General features: G+C 38.4%; 1 protein-coding gene across 3 annotated transcripts in view; it reads left to right on the forward strand.

Moving 5' to 3' along the window:
• LOC116852690 (photoreceptor-specific nuclear receptor-like) overlaps window positions 1–4,900 on the forward strand; it is a 55,066-nt gene extending 50,166 nt beyond the window's left edge. For 2 of the 3 annotated variants that reach the window (XM_032833274.1, XM_032833276.1), the window contains 4 exons: window positions 222–337; window positions 488–699; window positions 1,950–2,238; window positions 3,494–4,900. In XM_032833274.1, the coding sequence (XP_032689165.1) occupies window positions 222–337; window positions 488–699; window positions 1,950–2,238; window positions 3,494–3,732 (856 nt within the window). In that variant the 3' untranslated portion in view covers window positions 3,733–4,900. The remainder of the gene's footprint in view (window positions 1–221; window positions 338–487; window positions 700–1,949; window positions 2,239–3,493) is intronic. The other variant, XM_032833275.1, reaches the window with a different exon arrangement.
• The last annotated feature ends 17,314 nt before the right edge of the window (window positions 4,901–22,214 follow it).

Consider the following 22,214-nt stretch of genomic DNA (forward strand, 5'->3'; position numbering starts at 1 on the left):
GAGAGAGAGAGAGAGAGAGAGAGAGAGAGAGAGAGAGAGAGAGAGAGAGAGAGAGAATAATTATTACATATAAGAAATTATATATAAGAAATTTTGTTTAACCAAACATGTTGCATTGATTCCATAATCAATTTTCCGTGCGTGTCCTTAAATGATTATTGTCTCATTGTTACTCGTTGCCAGACATTTTAATTCTTCTACCCATAAATTGTTTTTGGCAGACCACCAGTGTCTTTAGCTATGGCGAGATACACCACGCCATTACCTCTGCCGACAGTCGCACCTACGACAAATTCCACGAACAACACGACGCCACCTCGGCAGGATAACGAAGACGGTACGCGTCCTTATTTAACACAGTCATATTTTGCACAAATCATGGGTCTTTTTGCGAATAATAATGGAAGTTTTTATGAAAGAAAGATCGTATTGCATATATGGGGCAGCATGCATGTTTGTGTGAAAAGAATTTCTCGCGTTTAAGCAGGAAACGCATCCGAAGACAGCATAGACGTCACGAACGAGGAGCCGTTGACACCTCAACGAAGCGGATGCGCGCAGCTCCCACCGGTGCTCCCGTCGTTATATTCACCCGCGAGTGCCGAAACGGTCTACGAAACAAGCGCGAGGTTGCTTTTCATGGCGGTCAAATGGGCGAAGAACCTTCCTTCCTTCGCTAGTCTACCATTCAGAGACCAGGTAACTTGCCACCACATCTGTGATCTCAACTTATTTTACAGTCAGTTTGGTGTATTTGCGTATTTAGGAATTTAGCATACGATTTCATACGGAAAGAAAAACTTGATTGAATTAATCAGAATTCAGGATATCAATCAGAATTTGGTGAGATATGAACAAATCATATTTTTAGTTAAAATAATCAGGCAAATTGGTTACAAGCGTAACCAAACGAGTTTGATTACTTTATAACCAAACTAAATAAAATTATATTCACATTTCTTACTAGAAATTTTATTACTTTTTTAACTGAAAGTTATTTTAAAGTTAGTATATGATTATTTTGCTTGAAATTTAATTTTTTATTAATTGGTGTTATATTTGAAGAACCCTTTATCCTAATGGGATTCGAAATCAGGACCTTCGGATTGTGAGTCACCTATATACGCGTTATGCCACTATTCACTACAGTTGATAGATCTATTATATATTGTCTACTTGTGTTTTGTAATAAACGTTAAGTACTAGAATATGTGATTATAATAACCAGACATTCTGTTTAATTCAACCAACAGTCGTTGACCAAACATGTCATGTTCATTCACACGATCATGCTTTCTAGTCATAATAAGCAGACACTTGAATGCTATAACTGGATCAATAGTAATAAACTCTAACCGTTATCAGGCCTTTTAGGCCTTTTAGCCTTAGAACATTTTTAATGTTCTGGTTAACTACTAGAATATTTAATTATTATAACCAGAAATTTTATTTAGTTCAACTAAATTATTTAACCAAACACGTTAATTGAACTGAGGTTGCTTTTTCCGTAGCGTATACTTGCTTAAAACTTTGTCCAACTTTGATGAATGGAGATTGAGGCAATATCAGTCACTAAAAATTAATCAAATGATGTTCTCGCACACATTGACATAAAATTGATAAAATATAATTTGATAAACTATCTTTATAATTTAATATTAGAGTTAATTTTCTTTGAGTTAACTTTTATAGAATTTAGAATGTATTATAAGTAAAATTTGTGTAACTTTAAGTTAAATTAATTTTAAGTTTTAAATCAATTGTTTCACAAAGAGAGGACGAACGTTTCATCGTCATTCCATCGTTTTTATTATCTAACGGGATTACTGAATGCGACAAAGATGTTCAAATCTCCCTCTGGTTAAAATGGCGCGACAATAAAATAACAAAATGCCGCAGCGTTAATTGGACGAGCACTAAGTACACGATCGATCGGGTTTATCGCGCAGGTAATATTATTGGAAGAAGCCTGGTCGGAGCTGTTTCTCCTGAATGCAGTTCAATGGTGCCTGCCGCTCGAGTCGTCGCCTCTCTTCAGCGCCGCCGAGCTAACGGCTCTGACCCTCTCGCCTCATTCGCATCCGCACTCGGGGATGCATCTGCAAACTACCACGGGAAAGCCGAGCCAGGTGGCGGCGGATGTCAGGCACTTGCACGACACCCTACAGAGATACAAGGCGATCATGGTAGATCCCGCGGAATTCGCCTGCATGAAGGCCATTGTCCTCTTCCGCCCAGGTAGGCGACCTTGTCTTTGATTTCTCTCGTTTCGTAGCGAACTTTTAACTCTATTCTTTCATCTCTATATTTATCGAAGCCGTTTCTAATTTTTATTCAAATTCTATTGGAAATATATCTAGAAATTTAATTGTTAAAGGTTATAAACCGCTACTATTTATGTTAAAAATGTCCCCTGTTTCCACTCCTGGTAGGAATATATGCAATCTGCAATCCAGTTGTTATATAGTATTAATGCATCCTAATTAGTTGTAAAAATATACCGGACAGAGAGAATATTATAGTTTCTTCTCATATAAATTGTTTTCAATTTTATTATGCTTTCAGTAGCCCAAAAATAGATTGTCAGTAAAGTTTATCTGCTCATCTTTCTAAGGAACATAATAAATTTAATTAGAGATATAATAGATTCCGTTAGAAACATAGCAAATATTTTAATAGTATATGTCAGTTTCTAAAATATATAAGAAGCACATATGAAATGAGAGAATAGTGAAATACTGCAGAATATCGGCCTATTTCTCGGCAAGTTACAAAGTCCTACAATTATAATTTAACTAATTTTTACTATAAAATTCTCTGTACATATGTATATTGAACTGAACAAGAACTTGATAGAGTTTTGTTCAATGATAAAAGCAGTTCACTATGCAACATGTGAACTGATTCTTTCCAAGATATAGTATCAATAATATTAATATAATGTCTATCGTGAATAAATTTTTTAAAATTTATTTACTGTCATAGTGTAGCTCAGATTCAGAATCTAATGAAATAGATAAAAGGACATTTGTCACTTGATAATTGTGAAAGTATCACGTAAAAAACAAAAAACATATTACGTAAAGCGTAATTTTACAATGATTTCCTGCGCTATGATTCTCATTGATATTAAAACTTAAAGAAAGCATGCACAAAGAATGTGAAATACTGCTAGAGCAAACTTGCCCATTTTATGAGCAGCAGACTTGATTATTAATCAATTAAATAATTTTTTAATCAATTTATTCACCAACTAAATTATTTTTTATCTATTTTCCGTTTTGTTTTTCTTCAGTAAAAATAAGTTCAAATTTCGCGCAGGAAAATGTCACATCTTGATTGATATTCCAAAGCAGTTCTACTTTTCGCTCAACAAAAGTTAACAAAACTGCTCGATAGCTGCTCGAAAACTGCATTAAATTACTACACCAGGAGTTTTATCCTGTTTATCGACCAAATCTAAGGTCCTGAAGGATCGGTGTTCCCGTTGCAGAAACTCGCGGCTTGAAGGACTCCAGCCAAATCGAGAATCTGCAGGATCAGGCGCAAGTGATGCTGGGACAACACGCGCGCGCTCAACAGCCAGCCAGCCCGGCCCGCTTCGGCAGACTGCTGCTGCTGTTGCCGTTGCTGCGTGCCGTTCCAGCGGCGAGAGTGGAACTGATCTACTTCCACAGGACTATTGGCAACACGCCGATGGAGAAGGTTCTTTGCGACATGTACAAAAACTAAAACCACCTCGGGCGGCCAAGGGCTTCGCTACGAAGTGGCGCGACGAATAACGATAACGCGGTCGAGCAATGCTGGATCTGAAGGGTCCTGGCATCCAGACGAAAGTAGGATTCGTGGGAGATAGGATCGGTCATCGAAAGTGGTTGAAGCAAAAGCCGGTGGGAGAGAAGAAGAAAAGACAAGGGAGAAGAGGAGAGAGAAAAGGGAAGATAGAGAAAGAGAGAGAGAGAGAAAAAGGTTCTCCTGAATAGAAGGATCAAGGATATTAAAGGGCTCGAGCTTCGTTCCGACACGACCAGGCCTAAGGACGAAGAAGTCCTATGTCCCTTCGACAAATTCGCGAGGACTCCGATCGGCGAGTATTCCTACTACCGTACAAACGCGAGGCACAGGCGGAATGGCGTCGCTAACGAATTCAACGGCAACTAAAGTCGACCGAGGGGCACTCAATCGCGGCGTAAATATACACACACATAGATATACATGTATTTATTTATTATAGACATATTTATCGGGCGTTAGGCCCGGCACACGTTGATAGGACGTTTCCCGCTTTCTCGCCGACGATCAGCGGATCGACGCGATGGGCGGAGGGACGTTTCGTTTTTTCCTCCTTTCTTTGTCTTTTGTACCTTGTTTTACGTTCGTCGTAAAGTTACCGAATTAGAGAGGAAAGTGACGGAGGAGGGACATCCCGTCGGGGATGAGGGGGCGGATTGTCCTTACGAGTGAATTCGTAAATTCGGTGAGCTCAATTCGGACAGTAGTCGCGATTAAAATGTGTTTCTTTCTTTCGTCACCAACGGGCAACGCAACTCGGACAGATAGATATGTGTGTACACACGGGCAGATTCGTGCATGCAGAAACGCAATTGACAAACACCGCGGCGATACTTGTCGCATCGAGATCAGGATTAAGTCGCGCGTGAAAATAACCGAGGCGATAACGCGAGCACGTGAGACTCCATCCGGCGTGTAATATCGACCGACAAAAGTAATTCTGTTCACGAAGGTGCGGGGGTTGATTTTCCGGCGCTGTAAATGAACGCTCATCCGCACTTTTTCTGTATATTTCGTGTTGTGATACTATTCGCTGTAAAAGTCTACGTACTCTCAGTCGGTGATATGTATTGTAACGAATACTTGTAATAAAAGTAACTCTGATTAACTCGGTTATCTCCGTTGACTCATTGCCCCGTGCAGTTCTAATTTCATTGCGTTCATTCATCGTTCTAGGTTTCGCATGAAATTTTAGGTTGTGTTCCCCATTATTGCCAACACCGCGCTTTCAGATAAGTATCAATGGCATACGATAAAAGAAGCTGCTTTATGCAACTGTTGCAAAACTCATCACTCAATCTTAACATACGCTTCTAATCTGAATCATGTCTACTATTACTATTGCTACAAGAAGAGGGCCTTAAGCTTGATCTACAATGTGCTATTTGCTTCCTGTTTCTTTTTCTTTATCTCTTTCTGACTCACACCTTAAGCCTTAAACAAAAGACAGAGAACAAGAAACAAGAAGCAAAAAGCACATTGTAGATTAGGCCTGATCTACAATATGCTCTTTGCTTCCTGCTCCTTTCTCTTTATCTCTTTCTGACTCAAACCTTAAGCTTTAAGCCAGAAGAAGATAGAAGACAAGAAACAGAACGCAAAACAGGCTTTCCCTAACGTCACTACGATCTGAATTGGTCTCTACTATGACTTAGACCTTTCTCAAAAGTTGAGTAGATTAATACTGCAATTCTAGACAAAATCGTAAAACTCGTAACTTGTTCTCATAAAACTTGTAGGAACTTATGAGTAGATCTGCAATTCTATGCGGACCGTATGTCATATGATAACTCATAAATATCTACGATTCTTTTTTTCGTAAACTACGACTTTACGATTTTACGATTTACTCGTATATTTGCTTAGAATTACAGCATAAAGCTTTTGTTAAACCTTATAATCTGCTTGAGATCGTATCTCTTATTTCTGATAGTGGTCGCTTCACCTAAAAAGGTGAGCCTATGGCGACAAACAGTAGAATAGGTGCACAAAATGTGCTCAGCTGTTTCTGCTGTTTCATTGCAAAGGCAGCGTCCGCTGCCTTGCCAGTTTTGTAGAGGTGATATTTTAATTGGCAATATCCTATGTATGGGCCCGTTAATAGGGCTATCCCTTTTATTGAGGGACAGAACTTTTTTAAACTTTTCTGCGAAAGAGTGATAAACTTCTTCGCTTAGTATTGACTTGGTGCACAGTTCCAATATGAGGCTTTTATATTAGCTCTATCTATGTGCATGTGCCAGTCAGATCCACGAACTTCGCAACAGCTGCAAAGCAGCTTTCTCTGCCGATAACTAAATTCAGAATAATAAAAATTGATTTGACAGTCGAAAGCTGTCGTATGGAAACGAGCCTACGGAGAAACGCCCGAATTGGAATACAAAGGAAAGCGAAAAATTTCGCGAGAACGGGCAGAAGTTCGTTGAGAAACATGGAACATGAAAATAGCTTAATAATTAATCGTCAGAGGAAGTCACGAAGACCCAAATGGGACATCTCGCATGAGCTCAGAGTCCAAAGATCGCCGATGTATTTGACGAAGAGGGGCGAGAATCCACCCTGTGAGGTCCCCTCGAAACGCAATTTGACTTCGCCCGCGACCGAAATACACACACACACACACATACCTATCTCCGCAACCCCGTCACGGTGGTTGTTGCATAAACGTACATATTTATTTATCACCGCATAATCCCTGACTTCCCCTCCCGACGAGGGTTTTGCCACATGGCAGTTTGACGGTCCCCGACGGAGTTTACCCCCTCGCCGCCGCTTATAAATTACATCAGGGCTCGAGCGAGGTTTAAGGGCCTGCTTAAGTTGTCAAAGCAATCGGGGAGTTAAACGCCCCGGCGCCGGGGGTGAGCGTCCTTAATGCCTTTTCGAGCGAATCTACGAAACGCGCGGAGTCAGGCGGCGAACCGCGGAGAATAATTGGGGGAAATGTGAGTGTATGTGTGTGTATATGTATGTATGTGTCTGTATGTATGTGTGCGTGTGTGTGTACAGAGAACGTGTCAGAATTTTTGAAAGATAAACAAAGTATCGAAGAAGCTTCTTCTGACTTGTGCACGCGTTGCATCTAATTGATTCTTATTACTATTCTTCTTAGTATTATTGATTTATGAAATATATGTTTGCTTATGAAATTGACCGATTGATCTATGAGATACATATAGCTCTTATTTCGGAACATCTACACGGAAAGAATATCACATAGCCCTTTTCTTTTCATATAAATTATTTTCAATTTTGTTATGTTTCAAGTAATGCAAAAATAAACTGTCAGTAAAGTCTGTCTTGCTAAAGAACACAGCAAATTTCGCCAGAAACATTTTTTAATATCACAATTTAGTTCGCAAGATGTAAGTAACACATATAAAATGAAAAGTTAGTGAATGTCGACCTGTTCCTCAAAATTCTATGGTAATTTTTACTATAAAATTCTTTCCATGTAAACAAGATATAAAAAAATTATTATTATTATAAATCAATTTCAAAAATTATTATTACTATAAATCAATTTCATGCCGAATAATGCAAAATAATTTTTTGTTAATTATCGTATATTCTAGAAGATCTTAGCCGAAAGGACTCTTTTTGTATACTTTACGATTTTCAGAAGGAAGCACCGCGTTTTTGCAATTTTAAAGAAAAATTTCTGCTCGTGCGAACAGTATCGGCAGAAACGAAAAAGCACAGCTGCGTTGCGCGTTCCACAGACCTACCGAGCTTTATCAAAATCAGAGAAGCAGTCGGCTCGGCGCGAAGACACTTCAGTAGATTAATCCTCTCATGGTCGGACTCGCCAACGGCACGGCGTACAAGATACATCGCGCGCGCGCGCGCGCGCAACCGAGGATTAAAAGAACAGTTATCGCATTCGACGCGCTCGTCGTCGAAGTGGGACGAATCAACGCTTCCTGAAAGACACCTGTATCGAACCCTTTCGCGATCAACCCTCCCTCCCGCCGCCGTCGCCGCCACCCTCCTCCCACGTCGTAAGTCCCGCGAGAGTCGCGCAGAGCTGGTAACGAATTTCGATATCCATCCTCCGGCGAGAAAGGGCGAGCGTAGGCATGGCGGCACGCGGGGGTGGATGGCAGCGATAGTATTGACTCGCTTCCGCGGATGTGCGGGGGCGGAGTTTTCGACCTGTCTCCCCTGGTATATCCCTCGTAGCATCCCTCCCCCTCCTCCCTCCACCCTCCTGCCACGACCCCGGAAAGCAGGGGAGCCGGGGTCGAGCCGGGCTCGATCGGCTCGTTGGGAAGGGTGGTGAGACTCTCGTAGAGCGCGGGGCTGTCAACCCACCCCCACCCACACGACGACAAAACTCCCGCTGAAGGGTGACCCAGCAATGGCGGCGGGACTTGTTGTATTTCGCTTTCGAGGTGAGCTCTCTCCATTCCCTTCTACCTTCTCGATTCCATCCCGTAGACCGGAAGGGGACGGGTGACGCCGAGGAGGGGTGGTACGAGTGAGTGTAGCGGATGGAAAGAGGACGAGGGGCAGAAACGAGTAACAGTGGGACGCGGGGGCCACGGAGGAACGAGGGGGCAGCCGATGGAAGAGAGTTAGAGAGAGAGAGAGAGAGAGAGAGAGAGAGAGAGAGAGACGCCGAAAGAGGGTGGAGGACTATATCGCTCGGAAGCAGCAACCTCCATTTATTTTATTACATTATCATACCAACTAGGCGCTCGATAAGTGGGGCTTTAAAGCGACGGTTCTCAAATCGTTCCGCGAGCGACTTTCGCGTGCACGACTTTTGTCAACGACGACGTTCGTTTCGCGCACGCGATCCCAACGTGCCGAAATCTTTGCCTCCTGCCAGTATCTTTAACTCTTTATCGGGGATAATGTATCAAGTGACAGAGTCGAAACGTTCTACTTGTCAGAACCAAAAGCGCATAACTGAATTATTACGAGCACTGAGCACCACGTGCGATTAAAGTAACTATTAGCTTTCCGCACGTATTAATTCATAACCGAAACAGTAACAGTTCAAATACAGCTGTACTGTTACTGTTTGCTTTCAAGATAGTTAGCTCACTCGCTGCTGATTCGTTCAGAGAATGCTCGATACCGACATAATACCGTTTCGTATTTCGCACTGATTTTCTGTTTACTGTTTGGTTGTATAGAATTGTAAATGTGCTTGCACAGAGTGAAAGTACAAATGCCAATGAACGGTGGAATGCTCCAATACTATACAAAAAATAAAAACAAATCTTTTATTTGCATTTTTTATGTTTATTCGTATAACATAAGCTGTTCCGCCATTTATCAACATTTGTATTTCCTCTCTGCATAAGTATGCGCAATTCTATGCCATTGAATAAAAAAACAGTGGAAAATACGAAGTTATATTATGTCAGCATCCAGCAGCTTAAGATGGTTATGTCATGAAACGAATTTCATGAGAATTTAATGAAATTTGTATTATAAACAGAGTGTAAAGCTAAAGATGTTACAGATATTATTATGTCGACAGTCAAAAAATCAACGTGTGCTTAAAGTGACTTTAATGACTTTATCTAAAAAAACTAACTTCATTATATGATCTTATCTTTGATACCAAACGATTGATGAAAAATAAAAATTTCATATATTTCGGTTAAATTAAAAAATAATAGTTTGTAGCACATTTTACTCTCAACCTTGTATACATAGTGAAGTATTATTTAACTGCTTTTGTGAAATCAGAAAGAGATCGATCATTCAAGAGCTGAGACATTTGCAATTAAAAATCATACTTTTTATACGTGTTCCTTGAAGCTAATGTATTATTTTTATTTCCATTTTCAACATCTTCTAAATTATACCTGAGATTTTGATAAAAAAAATTACTGATATTAAAGAAAACATAGTAGGTTAATATTAATATATTTTTTATTAAGAATGTTATTATTAATATTTAATAATGATATTATTAATATTTATTTATTTTTATATATTAAATATTAATATAATATTTATGCATTATGCAAAAATTTCAGAATTATTCAGATTTCCTTGTTTTCAAAATGCAACGGCGGAAAATTCACAATTTATAAAATAGTAATATCTGAAATACATATGGATATTTTTAAATACTGATATAACTCCTTTAATTATCTCTGTATATTTCTATTAGATAAACTAATGCATAAATAAAACTCTTTCAGAAAAATAAAGAAAACTATAACTTTTTCGTATTTATAATATTGCACATGAAGAATATGCGCGCGCGCGCGCGCGTGTGTGTGTGTGTACATATATATACAGAGTAGCCCGTAAAGTGTGACATCTCAAAAACTTTAAAAATATTTGACGTATTAAAAAAAAAGTTGTTCATAAGAAAGTTTCATATATTTAAGGGGTCTTTCTAACTATATAAACAAAAATTTGTTCCTGCTTCCTCTTGAAAGGAGGCAGGGGGCAGCTGCTCCCTTGATGCGCCACCGAAAATACAGCACCTAACGATACAACTACCTTTGCAATCCTTGTGAATGTGTTATAAAGTGTTATAAAAGAATACCTAACGTTATCAAAAAGAAATCCCGACGAATCAGTGATGAATGAGTGACGAACGCATCCTTCATTTTTGACAATGCGATCATACATCTTACTTTGCGAAGAACCTCGAGCCTGTTACGAAAAACAGAAACAGGAAGTTAACACCGAGAATGTTCAGGGATAGCCATCGTGAGGCTTTACTGAAAGTGTCCGTGGCAACGGGAGCGTCGTGTCGCGCTTTAATCGATTAGCCTGTCATTAACTCCGAGCCGCTGATTCAATTAGCGCGGGAGCCAATCCGAAATTTTTAGCGCACGCTTTTTCCGCGCCAGGCCCGGCGCGGAAAATTCGCGGCCGGGCTCGCGACAATCCACGCGTGTTGCGACACAATACGCGATATCGCGTGGTCGAGAGCGCGCGGCTTTAATTATATCATAAACGGAATTTGATGCAGCGCATTTTGTTTGAGCATTAAATCGCGCATCGGTCCGCGCGAGCCGCTCGTTAAGTAGAATTAAAACCGGCGGCGACACGCGCGCGCGCCAGAGGCGCTGCGCGATTTAACGACCATCGATTATCAACGCGAGTTTAAATTGAGCGCGAATACAATTATCCTGGTGGATTTTACAATCTCGTTAGACATATCCTTTTCACTGGGCACGCGACCGATTTAATTTCGCGCAAACATTCGCCGTCGGATAATACCTCTCCTTCGCGCCGACGATCCTCCCGGCGCGACAATGTTTCGCGTATAATTTCCCGCTGATAAATAAATCTCCCTCGCCGGGTCGAAATTTTTCCACTCCGACGGAAACGAAGCTGTGATCGGACGAAAAATGTAAAATATCACTCTCGCAAGGCCGCCTGCAGCGAATTCGCTGCGCGAGTTCGTTGCGACAATTCGCAAGAATACTCCCCCCCTCCCCAAAAAAATTCAAACTTGTTTCCTCTTTTCTTATTTATTCCCTTCTTTTTCTTTTCTTTAAGAAGGCTAGGGAGAAAATAAAGCGGCTCGATTTGGTCGAAGGTACGAATCCTCTTTCCGTTTGTGGATATTCAAGATGAAGTGGCCGCCCTCCTGGTCGAGGACGAGCGCGAGCGTAATCCCGGGGAGTACGTGAGGCGGAAGTCTGATTTCTTAAACAGGAATCCAGAACTCGCGGGCGGACCGGGTGAAAAATTCGCGGGGATCTCGCCCGGGGTAGTTACCCTGTAAACGACGATGGAGTGCACGACCGACGGGATATACACTGCGGCAGCGACCTAAAAAATCGTTAACCCTCTCTATCGGATATTGGTAAAATCAGATGACACTCCGCGAAAAAAGAAGTCGCTGGCGCATGTTCAAAATGTTTTATTCGCAAATCACAGGACGCTCGCAGAGGACCATCCGAAAATTTCCACAGGAAAAATTTCTTCATACAAATTTCGCTTCTTTTAAGTAACTTTCTCCAAGCAGTACGCCGATTTCTTTCATCTTTTGAGATCTAATTCAAGAAAGCGAAAGATCTCGAGTGGAAATATAATTAGCCGGTCTGAACCAGAAGCTATAGTAGCTAACTAGTGCAGGCTCGATTAAATTTTGTAGCTCGTTACTGATTCGTTACTGACTGATTATTCACTAAAATATAGAATTGAGTTTGTGGTCTTAGTCGCTATCATATATATGATAAAGCCAAATGGTGCTGTTTATATTTTAAAATACATAATCTAGTATATCACCACATCATTACTTAAAAAAAAATAAGATAAAACAAAATTGAGATTATGTTAATTTTATAAAGATCTCAAAAAAGCAGAACTGATTGTTACATTACTTGGCCTGCAACTATTTATAATTTTTCATTTCATAACTGTAATTTAGTTTATTTTATTGTCAGCTAATTTATTTATCTAGCTACTAGGAGAAGTGAGTATTACATTACTGGCTAGTGGAGTTAGACACAAATTTACTAGCTCGTACCTAGACATCGAGATGGTCCAATTTCTATTAGAGGGAATGATAAAATCTTATGATTTTATTGAAGTTTAAAACGACTTTAGAAGAGACTTTAGAAGTGACTTTAGAAGAAACTCTCAAAATTAACCAAAGGTCATCTTATATGTTTCTTGAAATCAAACAATTTTTGTTTAAAAATTGTTTTTCGAAAATGCGTTGTTTGGAAGATATTTTATAGTATCTTCAATATCGTTTAAGTTAGAACGCCTTGTATAAGTGGTCTAAATAATATTAAGCTATTTTTAGCAAGAAATTCTTGGGAAAGATTACTTGTTAAATATCAAGCAAAGTAATAAAGCGCACGTTTTTAATTTCTCATATTCTGACAGAAAAAATATCTAAGGAATAAAACATTTATTCAATGGATACTTAATAATACATTAACTCGCGCTGATATGTACGCTTTTATATTAGGAAAACTTTTTTCGAGAAAACATACATTTTTCGAAAAACAATTACTTTTCGCGAAAACAACTGTTTGTTCTATTTAAACTGGAGACATAAGGAAATATATGTTATACCTACCACAAGTATAAATATTTTTTAGCTTTTAGATCTTTTCTTTCAGCATACGCTTTAATGATTTTATCGATAACATCATTCCTCTTTCCTCTTACACGAGTAAAAAATACCGAATTCTCAATGGCACGTCGCTTCAAAAGCTGCCCCGTTTTAAACCCATCAAAAGCTATCGTTTAATATCTATTAAAAGGGAGGAAAGACACAGCGACGGGACTCCTGAGGGAAGGTTCGTCGAGAATGAACCCGCGGCGGTCAGGAGAGACTGCCGGACCACTTTCATCCCCGCGCCCTCCATCCCTCATCCTCCCTCTTTCCTAAAATCAATAGGTACGTCGCCGCCCGTCACGCTGTGTATTGTGTAACATAATTGCTGAACGATTAAACAATATACATTATAAGCCGCGCGGAAACGTAATCGTGTGTTATCGACACGGTCTGTATTAAACCGTCGCGGATCCGCACGCTGTCCTAATTAATGATTAAGTCTTTCGACAGTGTCGTAAAAATGTGTTCCGCGATCGTGGCTTCGTAGTGAGATGTATCGTGACTTAATAATAAACCGCAATATGGCACGAGACATGAAGATGTAACGCGTATCTCACTTATCAAAAATCGGACTTCGTGATTTTTCTCTTTCCCGGAAGGAATTCGTCAATTTTGGCGCAACCGAATCTTGATCCGTTCCATCGAGATTTAAGGACGAGCAGCTTGTCAAAGTAGCGCAATTCCCCCGGCGCGGTCGCGACGACGTCGTTACAATTATCTATCCAATTATTTCCTTTCCGCTCAGACAACGTTTGCTCGTCGCGTGCCGTTGGCTTGTCATCCGTAAAGCCGCGCGACTCGTTCAGTGAACCGGCGAGCGAAGCCTTTGTCTCTTTCGCGAATTAATTTCAAGGACGAGGACCTTTATGCGGGGACGAAGCTCACCACGCAGCGAGCCCAATTTGTATTTAAACAAGGAGCATCTTCGCATAACTTAGCGTTGCGTAAAACACGACGTCAAAGGGAGGAAGTTCCTTTCCCGTAGGGACTTATCGGGCTATAAGAACGAGAAGAGAAAGAAGAAGAAGAAGGATCACCGGTGGAAAGAAAGGCTCGTCGATCTGTTATTACAGGAACAAGTGCGCTAACCTTTGCGATTTTCAAAATAAGTATGCAAGAGATAATCTAATGATCGCGTAAAATAAATAGATCGACGCTCTCCCTCTCTTAATATCTGCTGTCTCTGGGATATTTCGTGATTAATTTTCCAAATACTTTGCCTACATCTTTCTTCTACATACACCGAAAAAAAAGATTTGATTAAATTAACTAAATATCTGGTCGAATATGAACGATTCAGAAATTCCGATTGAAGTTAACTTAAACAGAATTCAGGTTACTTCAATCGGAATTTCTGGATCGTTCATATTCGACCAGATATTTGGTTAATTCAACCAAATCTTTTTTTTCCGTGCAAACAAATGCATACTGCATTCGAGCAAATGTTATCTGCTTCAAGCGTCTCGTAAGTTTACATATCTGCAAATCTAACGTAACTTCATCACGAGCGTCAAACATATCGAAGATACATTCTTCAATCCTGGTAAGTTTTGCACTTCAATCAAGAATACGAAATATAAACAAATATCCGTCTTATTTACTTGATAGAGTCGAGTCGACGTTTTCTTGGATAAAGTTCTATAATGTCCTCGTGAAGAGAATAAATTCTCCTTTTGAATACATGATAACCTAGAAGATAACCTAGTTTTCTAGAAGAGTATTCCTAGAAGTGATGAGTATATTTACGTGAAGACTATTATCACACAAAAAATATCCTTTGTTTCCTTGAAGATAACCTTTACTTCAAAGAAAGTTAAGTGAACAATCGCTTTTCTTAGCAACAGAATGATATTTTTCTCTGTGTATATAAAGTATCTGACAATTAATCACACATCCGTTGCAGTTAGAAAACTCATCAAACTGCACACGAAATTTCTCTAACATTTCGCAAACAACCACGTAAAATTTTGAGTTATTAATTAAGGAAGGTGATCAATGAGTAATCACGTGCGATACGGTGGACGAGCTGTGATGGCGACACCTGTCGTCGTATGCTTGTAGAAGGAGAAAATTATGTAGTGTGAATATTACGTTAAAAAATATATTTTTATCTGCAATATTTTTTTATAAAGCTAGACTATACCGATATTGTACTGCAAATTATTATAGAAATTTGATGAATTATCAAGTTATCAAGGCATATCATTAGAACTCACAACATGGATTGTAAAAATTGAAAAGAATATGGATTGTAAAAATTGTATGATTGATAAAATAACTTGCTACACAACTCAAATCGTACAGCCCGTGTTCGTGTTGAACAAAAATACATGACAATGATTCAACCACGTGTTAGTTAATTTTCATTAAGATCGCCTTAGGTGGAAAGAAAAAGACGTGTGATTTCGTCTGGGTTAGAAATCTCTCCACGTGTTCGCTAGAAACGGGTAGTCAATTGATCCACTTCACAGATTATGATTATTTGTAGTATTGCAAAATATTACCCTGGCACAATGAACTCTTTAATCACACTCCGTCATTGGAGAGATAAAGACACCAATGTGCCAGGTGATTTCCGAACGCAGATTACGCATATTTATGTAACGCAACGATCAATTTGACTTCGAAAAAAAAGCATCAAAGCCATCTAGCGGGCGCTTGAACTGAGAAGGCTAACGACAAGCGCGACTCTAAGTTCCGAATCCATAAATATTATGATACGATTATTGCGATATTTGACATGTTGATTTTAAATAAAGTTATGAACATATTAAAAGAGAATTATAAGTATAAATAATAATATTCATAGTCCAATAAAATATATCTTTAAACTTGCTCATATTGTAACTTTAAACTCATATTGTAATTCTCGTTATAAATGTAATATAAAAATTGCACAAAAATTACAAAATTTAATTATTTTACATTATGCAACAAAACATTCAAATAATTATAATAATTTTGTTATAAAAAGTCAAATGTACGTAATACCTTTAAATAGATATATAATAATCTCAGTGATAAAAAGAATCTTTATGAACCAAGATTACAAAAAATTTGTTGTAATTTTTATTACAATATTTTTTCCTAGTACATTAGGTCAAACAAAATAAAAAAGTCTTCTATTATTTTGCAAATGACTACGTAAATTTTTTTGATTGAAGAAGATTTATATGTATCGTGCACAATCCACAATATACACTCACGCACGCACACACACATCCACCTATCTTTTTCAATTAATAACTAACAAAAATTTACGTGGTTATTTGCAAAATGGTAGAAGACTTTTTTTCAATTTGACCCAATGTACAGCATACACGACGATAGATGTCACAGTTCATCACCCGCGTCGCGCGTGATCGTTCACCAATCTTTTTCGATGAATAATTTTACATGGTTAGTTGCGAAATAACAGAAGGATCTTGTGCTCAGTTAGATGAGTTCTATCTGCACACAATGGATGTGTCATTAATTTTTGGACAATCCTATATACTACAGGATATTTTTGGCTACTTACTATATTGACCTCTCAAAAGTGTTCTTCGAAAGTGTACTTCGAAAAAATATCTCATAATAGATTAATTATTTATTAATAGAGTAGTTCAAGATGCGCGTCGTGACTAGTAAAAAACATGATTTTCATAGAAATTAATAACTGGTGGCTGAGAGATAATTCAGTGAAACTTCAGCTATTAGAAAATAATATAACATTCAATACGTGGAGCTTCCTAGACGCGGTCTGCACACAATGTACTTGCGTTTGGATCAATATTTTGTCGGTAACGACGGGATCACGGAAACTAATGAGCTTCTCCTGGAAATGTGACGTCCCACATTACTGAATTTTGCAATGGAAGTACGAAACAGTCTATCGTACTTTGATAAGTTTGAATTACTTACGGAAGGAAACTGGATGTAATGTGTTACAGAAAATTTAATAACCGAAACTTGGCATTCACGTAAATACTATCGACGACAGATCATTATTTAGCACTTCCGATGAAAAATTATTTAAAGAAATTTTGAAACTATTAAGTAAACCCGATGAGGATCCGAGGATAAGGTTCAGTTGTTCCAACTTCTTGGTAACTTAACTGATTAATTCATATATCTGTCTTTTTGTCTAACTTGAAAAAAACAAAGATAAACATATGATTTAACTATCAGTTAACCTATCAGGAAATTGGAATAACCGGCCATAAGGGGATGCCGGAGCGAGCGAAAAACTTGATAACTGTCGATAACGTAGAACGATCATCAAAAAGTAGAAAACGTTATCATCATTTACCGACGATATCGAATTTATGTGCACTTATGGTATAAATTTGACGATTGTGAAATAGGTGCTCCTATCATCTTTTCACAGATATTATGCAAGTATGTGTGCTACGTTATCATTTCAATTTTCTACACATAGACGTTACGTAAATGTAAATGCTACGTTGCCGATATTCGCATTCTCTTCAAAATAGCTCTTGCTACTTTTCTGATGAATTCTTCAAATCGCTTGTGTACTGGGTACATCAAAGAAAGAGTTTTTAAAGAAGAGTATTATAGGCGCAAGCGTAATTTGCGAATAATTGTTTGAAAAATACGTTACCTATTATTTGAGTTTTCAATATAATTAGCAACGATAATTTGAGATATCATTTTCATTTAACGATAATTTGAGATATCATTTTCATTTTCACTGACCATTGTTATACTTTATTTTCGTATGTAATTTTATTATATAAATTGAAACAGTCAATACACTGTAATTTTTTTTTAATAAAATCAGTGTCACCTAGTCACAACAGTTCCACATCATTTTCATCCTTTAAGCAGAAATGTCCTATTTCATTTATGCATGTACCTTTACTGTACAAAAGCATTTTTAATTTGGTTAAATCAACACAAAGTAAAATTTATTGCGAAATGTCATGATACCGAATACCTTTGCAAAACTATTGTCTCATGCTAATTCGACCAAATTAAAAACCCTTTTGCATGGTGAAAATACGTGCGAAAATGAAGCTGAGCATCCCACAATATGAGATGAAAACGAGAAGAAACGGTTACTATTACATCGAATTTTTCTGCAAAGATTACTCCTTTCTACCTGCGTCGAATTAAAAATCCTTTTGCACGGTAAAAGTATGTGCGAAAATAAAGCGGAGCATCTTAAATATGAGACCAAACCGATAGTTACTATCACGAAATCGAATCTTTCAGCAAAGACAATTTTTTTCTACGTCCGTCAAATGAAAAACCTTTTTGCATGATGAAATTACGTGCGAAAATGAAGCAGAGCATCCCACGTAATCCGGAAAACAAACTTCACGTCATTTTCGAAAATACATCTTTGCCAACGCGAAAATTACTTCAAGAAACTATAAGATATTGTCCCAAAATGTGCTCTAGATTCTAATACTATATCACCTAAGTAACCTGCAGTAATATGACCGATTTTCGGCCAATGCGCGAGAATCCGACATTCCTAAGTTATGAACGCGACTTTGGGCTCTTGGAAAATTATTTTTAACGACTCTGGGCGTGCTACTGAGGGAGTAGAATAACATTAATGTCATCCAAGAGACGATGCAGAGCGAAATACGCACATTTGACGTCATTTTCGGAAATACATCTTTGCAAACGCGAAAATTTCTTTTAAAAACTTCAAAAAATTATCCCAAGCTTAACTAACTCGGCTTAATAAATTAGCGAAGACTCAAAACACTTCGATTCGAATCTTGGCTTAATAATTTAGCGGAACCTCAAAACACATCGGTTCGAATCTCGGCTTAATGTTTTAGGAATCTCAAAATACTCCGGTCCGAATATCAGCTTAATAATTTAACGAAAAATCGAAACATTTCGGTTCGAGCCTCGGCTTAATAATTTAATTTGTTGTCTTTTATTTGTCGAAATTTAATTTGTCGTCTTGTCAACGCGTATGCATAAAAAAATATCTCCGAAGAGAGAGTATGTCGTATATAATACGACATAAGAAGTTATAAAGTATATTAATCAAATAGTATATATAGAGCATACATAGAGTATATATAAAACATATATAGAGCATAAAGAAATATATAACATATACAGAGCATATAAATATGACATGTTGAAAAATATCAGTTTGATGTATTATCAAGAAATAATCCGACGAGAAGGAAGCCTGTCGAGTCGAAATTTCAATTGACCATTGTTATGTAAGAATGATCTAATTAAAAAAATTATAAGGTTTTATCAATGGATACTCCATTCACATCTTTTTAATTCAAACAAAAAAATTCAAGCCTTACATATGCTTGAAATGAATTAAAAAACTGTCTTTTTATTTTTAGTCGCGTCTTTTTGCACATTTTTCTAAGGATTGAGCTAGTCAGTACTCTTAAAGAAATGGAAATGCTTGACTCGCTGAACTATTCAACGAAAATCTCAGAGGTAAATTCTTTGGTTGGATCATTCTTACGTAACTCCGGCGAATTGCAAATTCCAATTCTTACTTTATTTCCCGTCGAACCCAATGCGATTTACGTCTACGTGCATGCAAACTATGTAAAGTGACGCTTTGTGTCTACTATATGAGCGTCTAAATTGAGCGCTCACCATTGCGCGTCGTCCCACGGTGTCCAGGGCCCATCAGCCATCCTGTCGCTGCATCTGACACTGCGATGGTCCTCGCGTCCCACGTCGCCTGTAATTCACTCCCGACCGCGGTAATCTAACGGAGGTTTTCCGAAAAATCCCGTCTCTTTTGGAGGATACACTCCGAATTGCGAATTACGAGGCAATTCCAGCCTTTCGGATAAACGACGAGTATATGCGACAATTCAGCAACGGTCCGATCGAGTTGTCGTGTATCGCTTTGATCGTGCGACGCGAATCGATTACGAAAAAAACGGAATCCGCGAGCGAAGGAAATACGCGACGCGAATCGAAGGTTGATCTCGCGAAATCTTTCGACATATGGACGAAGTAATCTGTGCGAAATTCTCACGTACGACACGGAATGTCCCTAATGTAACGTTTCGATGGTGCAGCGTAGTAGGCTGCAATACAGCTCCGCAATATTTTTGCAGATAACTCCGCAATACTGTTGCGAAGATAATTTCGCAATATTTTTGCGGATAACAGCTCCGCAATACTTTTGCGAAGACAATTCCGCAATGTTTTTGCGGATAACAGCTCCGCAATACTTTTGCGAAGACAATTCCGCAATGTTTTTGCGGATAACAGCTCCGCAATACTTTTGCGGATACAATTCCGCAATGTTTTTGCGGATAACAGCTCCGCAATACTTTTGCGGATAAAACTCCGCAATATTTCTGCGAAGTTTGATCGCGACTCTTCCGCAAATACGATCCGGTGAAATTCGCAAACCTATCATATTAATAATCGCGAGCGCAAGCGTGAATGAAAAATTAAAAACTATAAAAATTGTGACGATAGAGATTCTATTCAAGATTAACGCGAAATAATGTTACCGCGTGAGACGTCTGTCTTCGTTCGATGAAACTTGTTGCGCCGAGTAAGTAAACAAACTGCTAGCATATTTAACTTATGTACATCACGTTTTTCGCGAGTGATCAACGCTCGCTAGCATTGTTTCTATTGTGTCCCATGTTAGAAAATTCTAACTCTAAGTGAAAAATTGAAACCTGAAAATTTTCCGACGATCGTGAAATTAATTTTTCGAGCAGTTTATATAATCACGTTAGATCGCTTCGCGCAGATATCGCACGATATCGAATTTTACTTAATAACAAAGCACGAACTCTACTTTCTGAAACGCAATCGCGATTCAAGCTCACACGAGAAAGAAAATTGAGAAAATTAACGACCGGCGGAAGATCTATGACGCGGGTAATGTGATTACGCATTTTCTGTAGTGGAATCTCTTTGCGCGTTGGCGCACTGCTCGAGACACGTGGAAGATCGCATTCAATAAAACTGAATAATTTTACAAAATTTTGAATGTTCAGAGCGTATACTCAATATTTTAAGTATCTATCAGATAGTGTTAAGGTTTGATTAATTAAAATTTATAATGTAAGTTCATCATCAATAATGTAAGTTAATCATTTAATAAATATATGTACATTGAGAGAAAACTATTTGAAAATTTATTTGCCAAATTTATGTGGAATATGCGTTACTAAATTATTCTTTAAAAAAGCGATTTTCCAAATGTTTCGAGTAGGGTGCTTTTTATTGGACGGCACATACACATACTACACTACAGCAAAGTAAATCGCATTGATTCATAAGCATGCACTACATCGAAAGACTTTTTTGTCTTTCTATTATCAATATGTATCTTGTTTTGACTCACCGAACCGCTGATCAGGGCAGCCACGTTCTGCTTTCATTTCTGGAACAGAAAAATGCCGTTCGCCGATTAGATTCGTGCATTGATGTCGATTGATGATCAATGAAGAAGTTTGAAAAATTAAGAAAAAAATAAGCGCGATATTTTTCACGTTGAGAGAATTTTTCGGAATGCATTTGCACTGAAATATTACACTTTCTTTTTTCTCGAAGTTGCAAATAAATCTCTTAGTCAGAATAAATCAACGTTTTTTAAGTGGCGATGTTAGCCAGAAAACTTCTTCTCGCATGTAATTACAATTTAACGCGATCTTTGACTCAATTCAAATTATCTCAATTTGGAACAACAAAATTATCAGTTTTGTCGGATTTCTAATTGTGAATGCTCATTAATGATGCTCACCTTCGAGCAGACCCCGCTTGGCCCGAGCCGGAATCTCCGACGCAGCAGCCGCTTAGAATCGACTGGTCGCTTGCTTCGTCTCTGCAACAGAAAGTAGATTTAATTTAGTATTAATTAATAATTTAGTAATTTAGTATCAAATAGTTATATGCGACAGCAAGACGAGAAAGAGAAATTGTCGTAACGGCACGCTCGAGTTCCTTCCCAATACGCAATAAAAATAAATAAATGATAACCGAATAAAGTAACAATACCCGATTAATTAATGGATGATGATGATAACATCTGATTAGCATTGAGGAACTCAATCGCGATTTCTCTTTCTAACAAGTAAATGAGACGCGTGAAAAGGTAAATGAAATGCGGTAGTTACCCCCCGCGTTAAAGCACGCAACACCTGTTCGCGTGATAAGTACACGTCTTCGTGTGTCTTAATTATCGTCTTAATTGTCGCGGAGTCGAAACGCGGTATTAAAAATCGGCGCGGAATAATTAGAAAATAATGCGGTAACTCCCAGTGCATTCGCCTCGACGGTTGATAGTGTTATGGTGTGATACTCGAGCACGTTCATTTACGTTTCATACGCGTGTTTACATGATCGACTGCGCCCCCCCCCCCCCCCCCCCCCCCCCCCC

Source organism: Odontomachus brunneus, unplaced genomic scaffold (assembly GCF_010583005.1).
Source record: "Odontomachus brunneus isolate Ranch 3 - 2012 unplaced genomic scaffold, Obru_v1 Obru_scaffold_249, whole genome shotgun sequence".
Lineage (NCBI taxonomy): Eukaryota > Metazoa > Arthropoda > Insecta > Hymenoptera > Formicidae > Odontomachus > Odontomachus brunneus.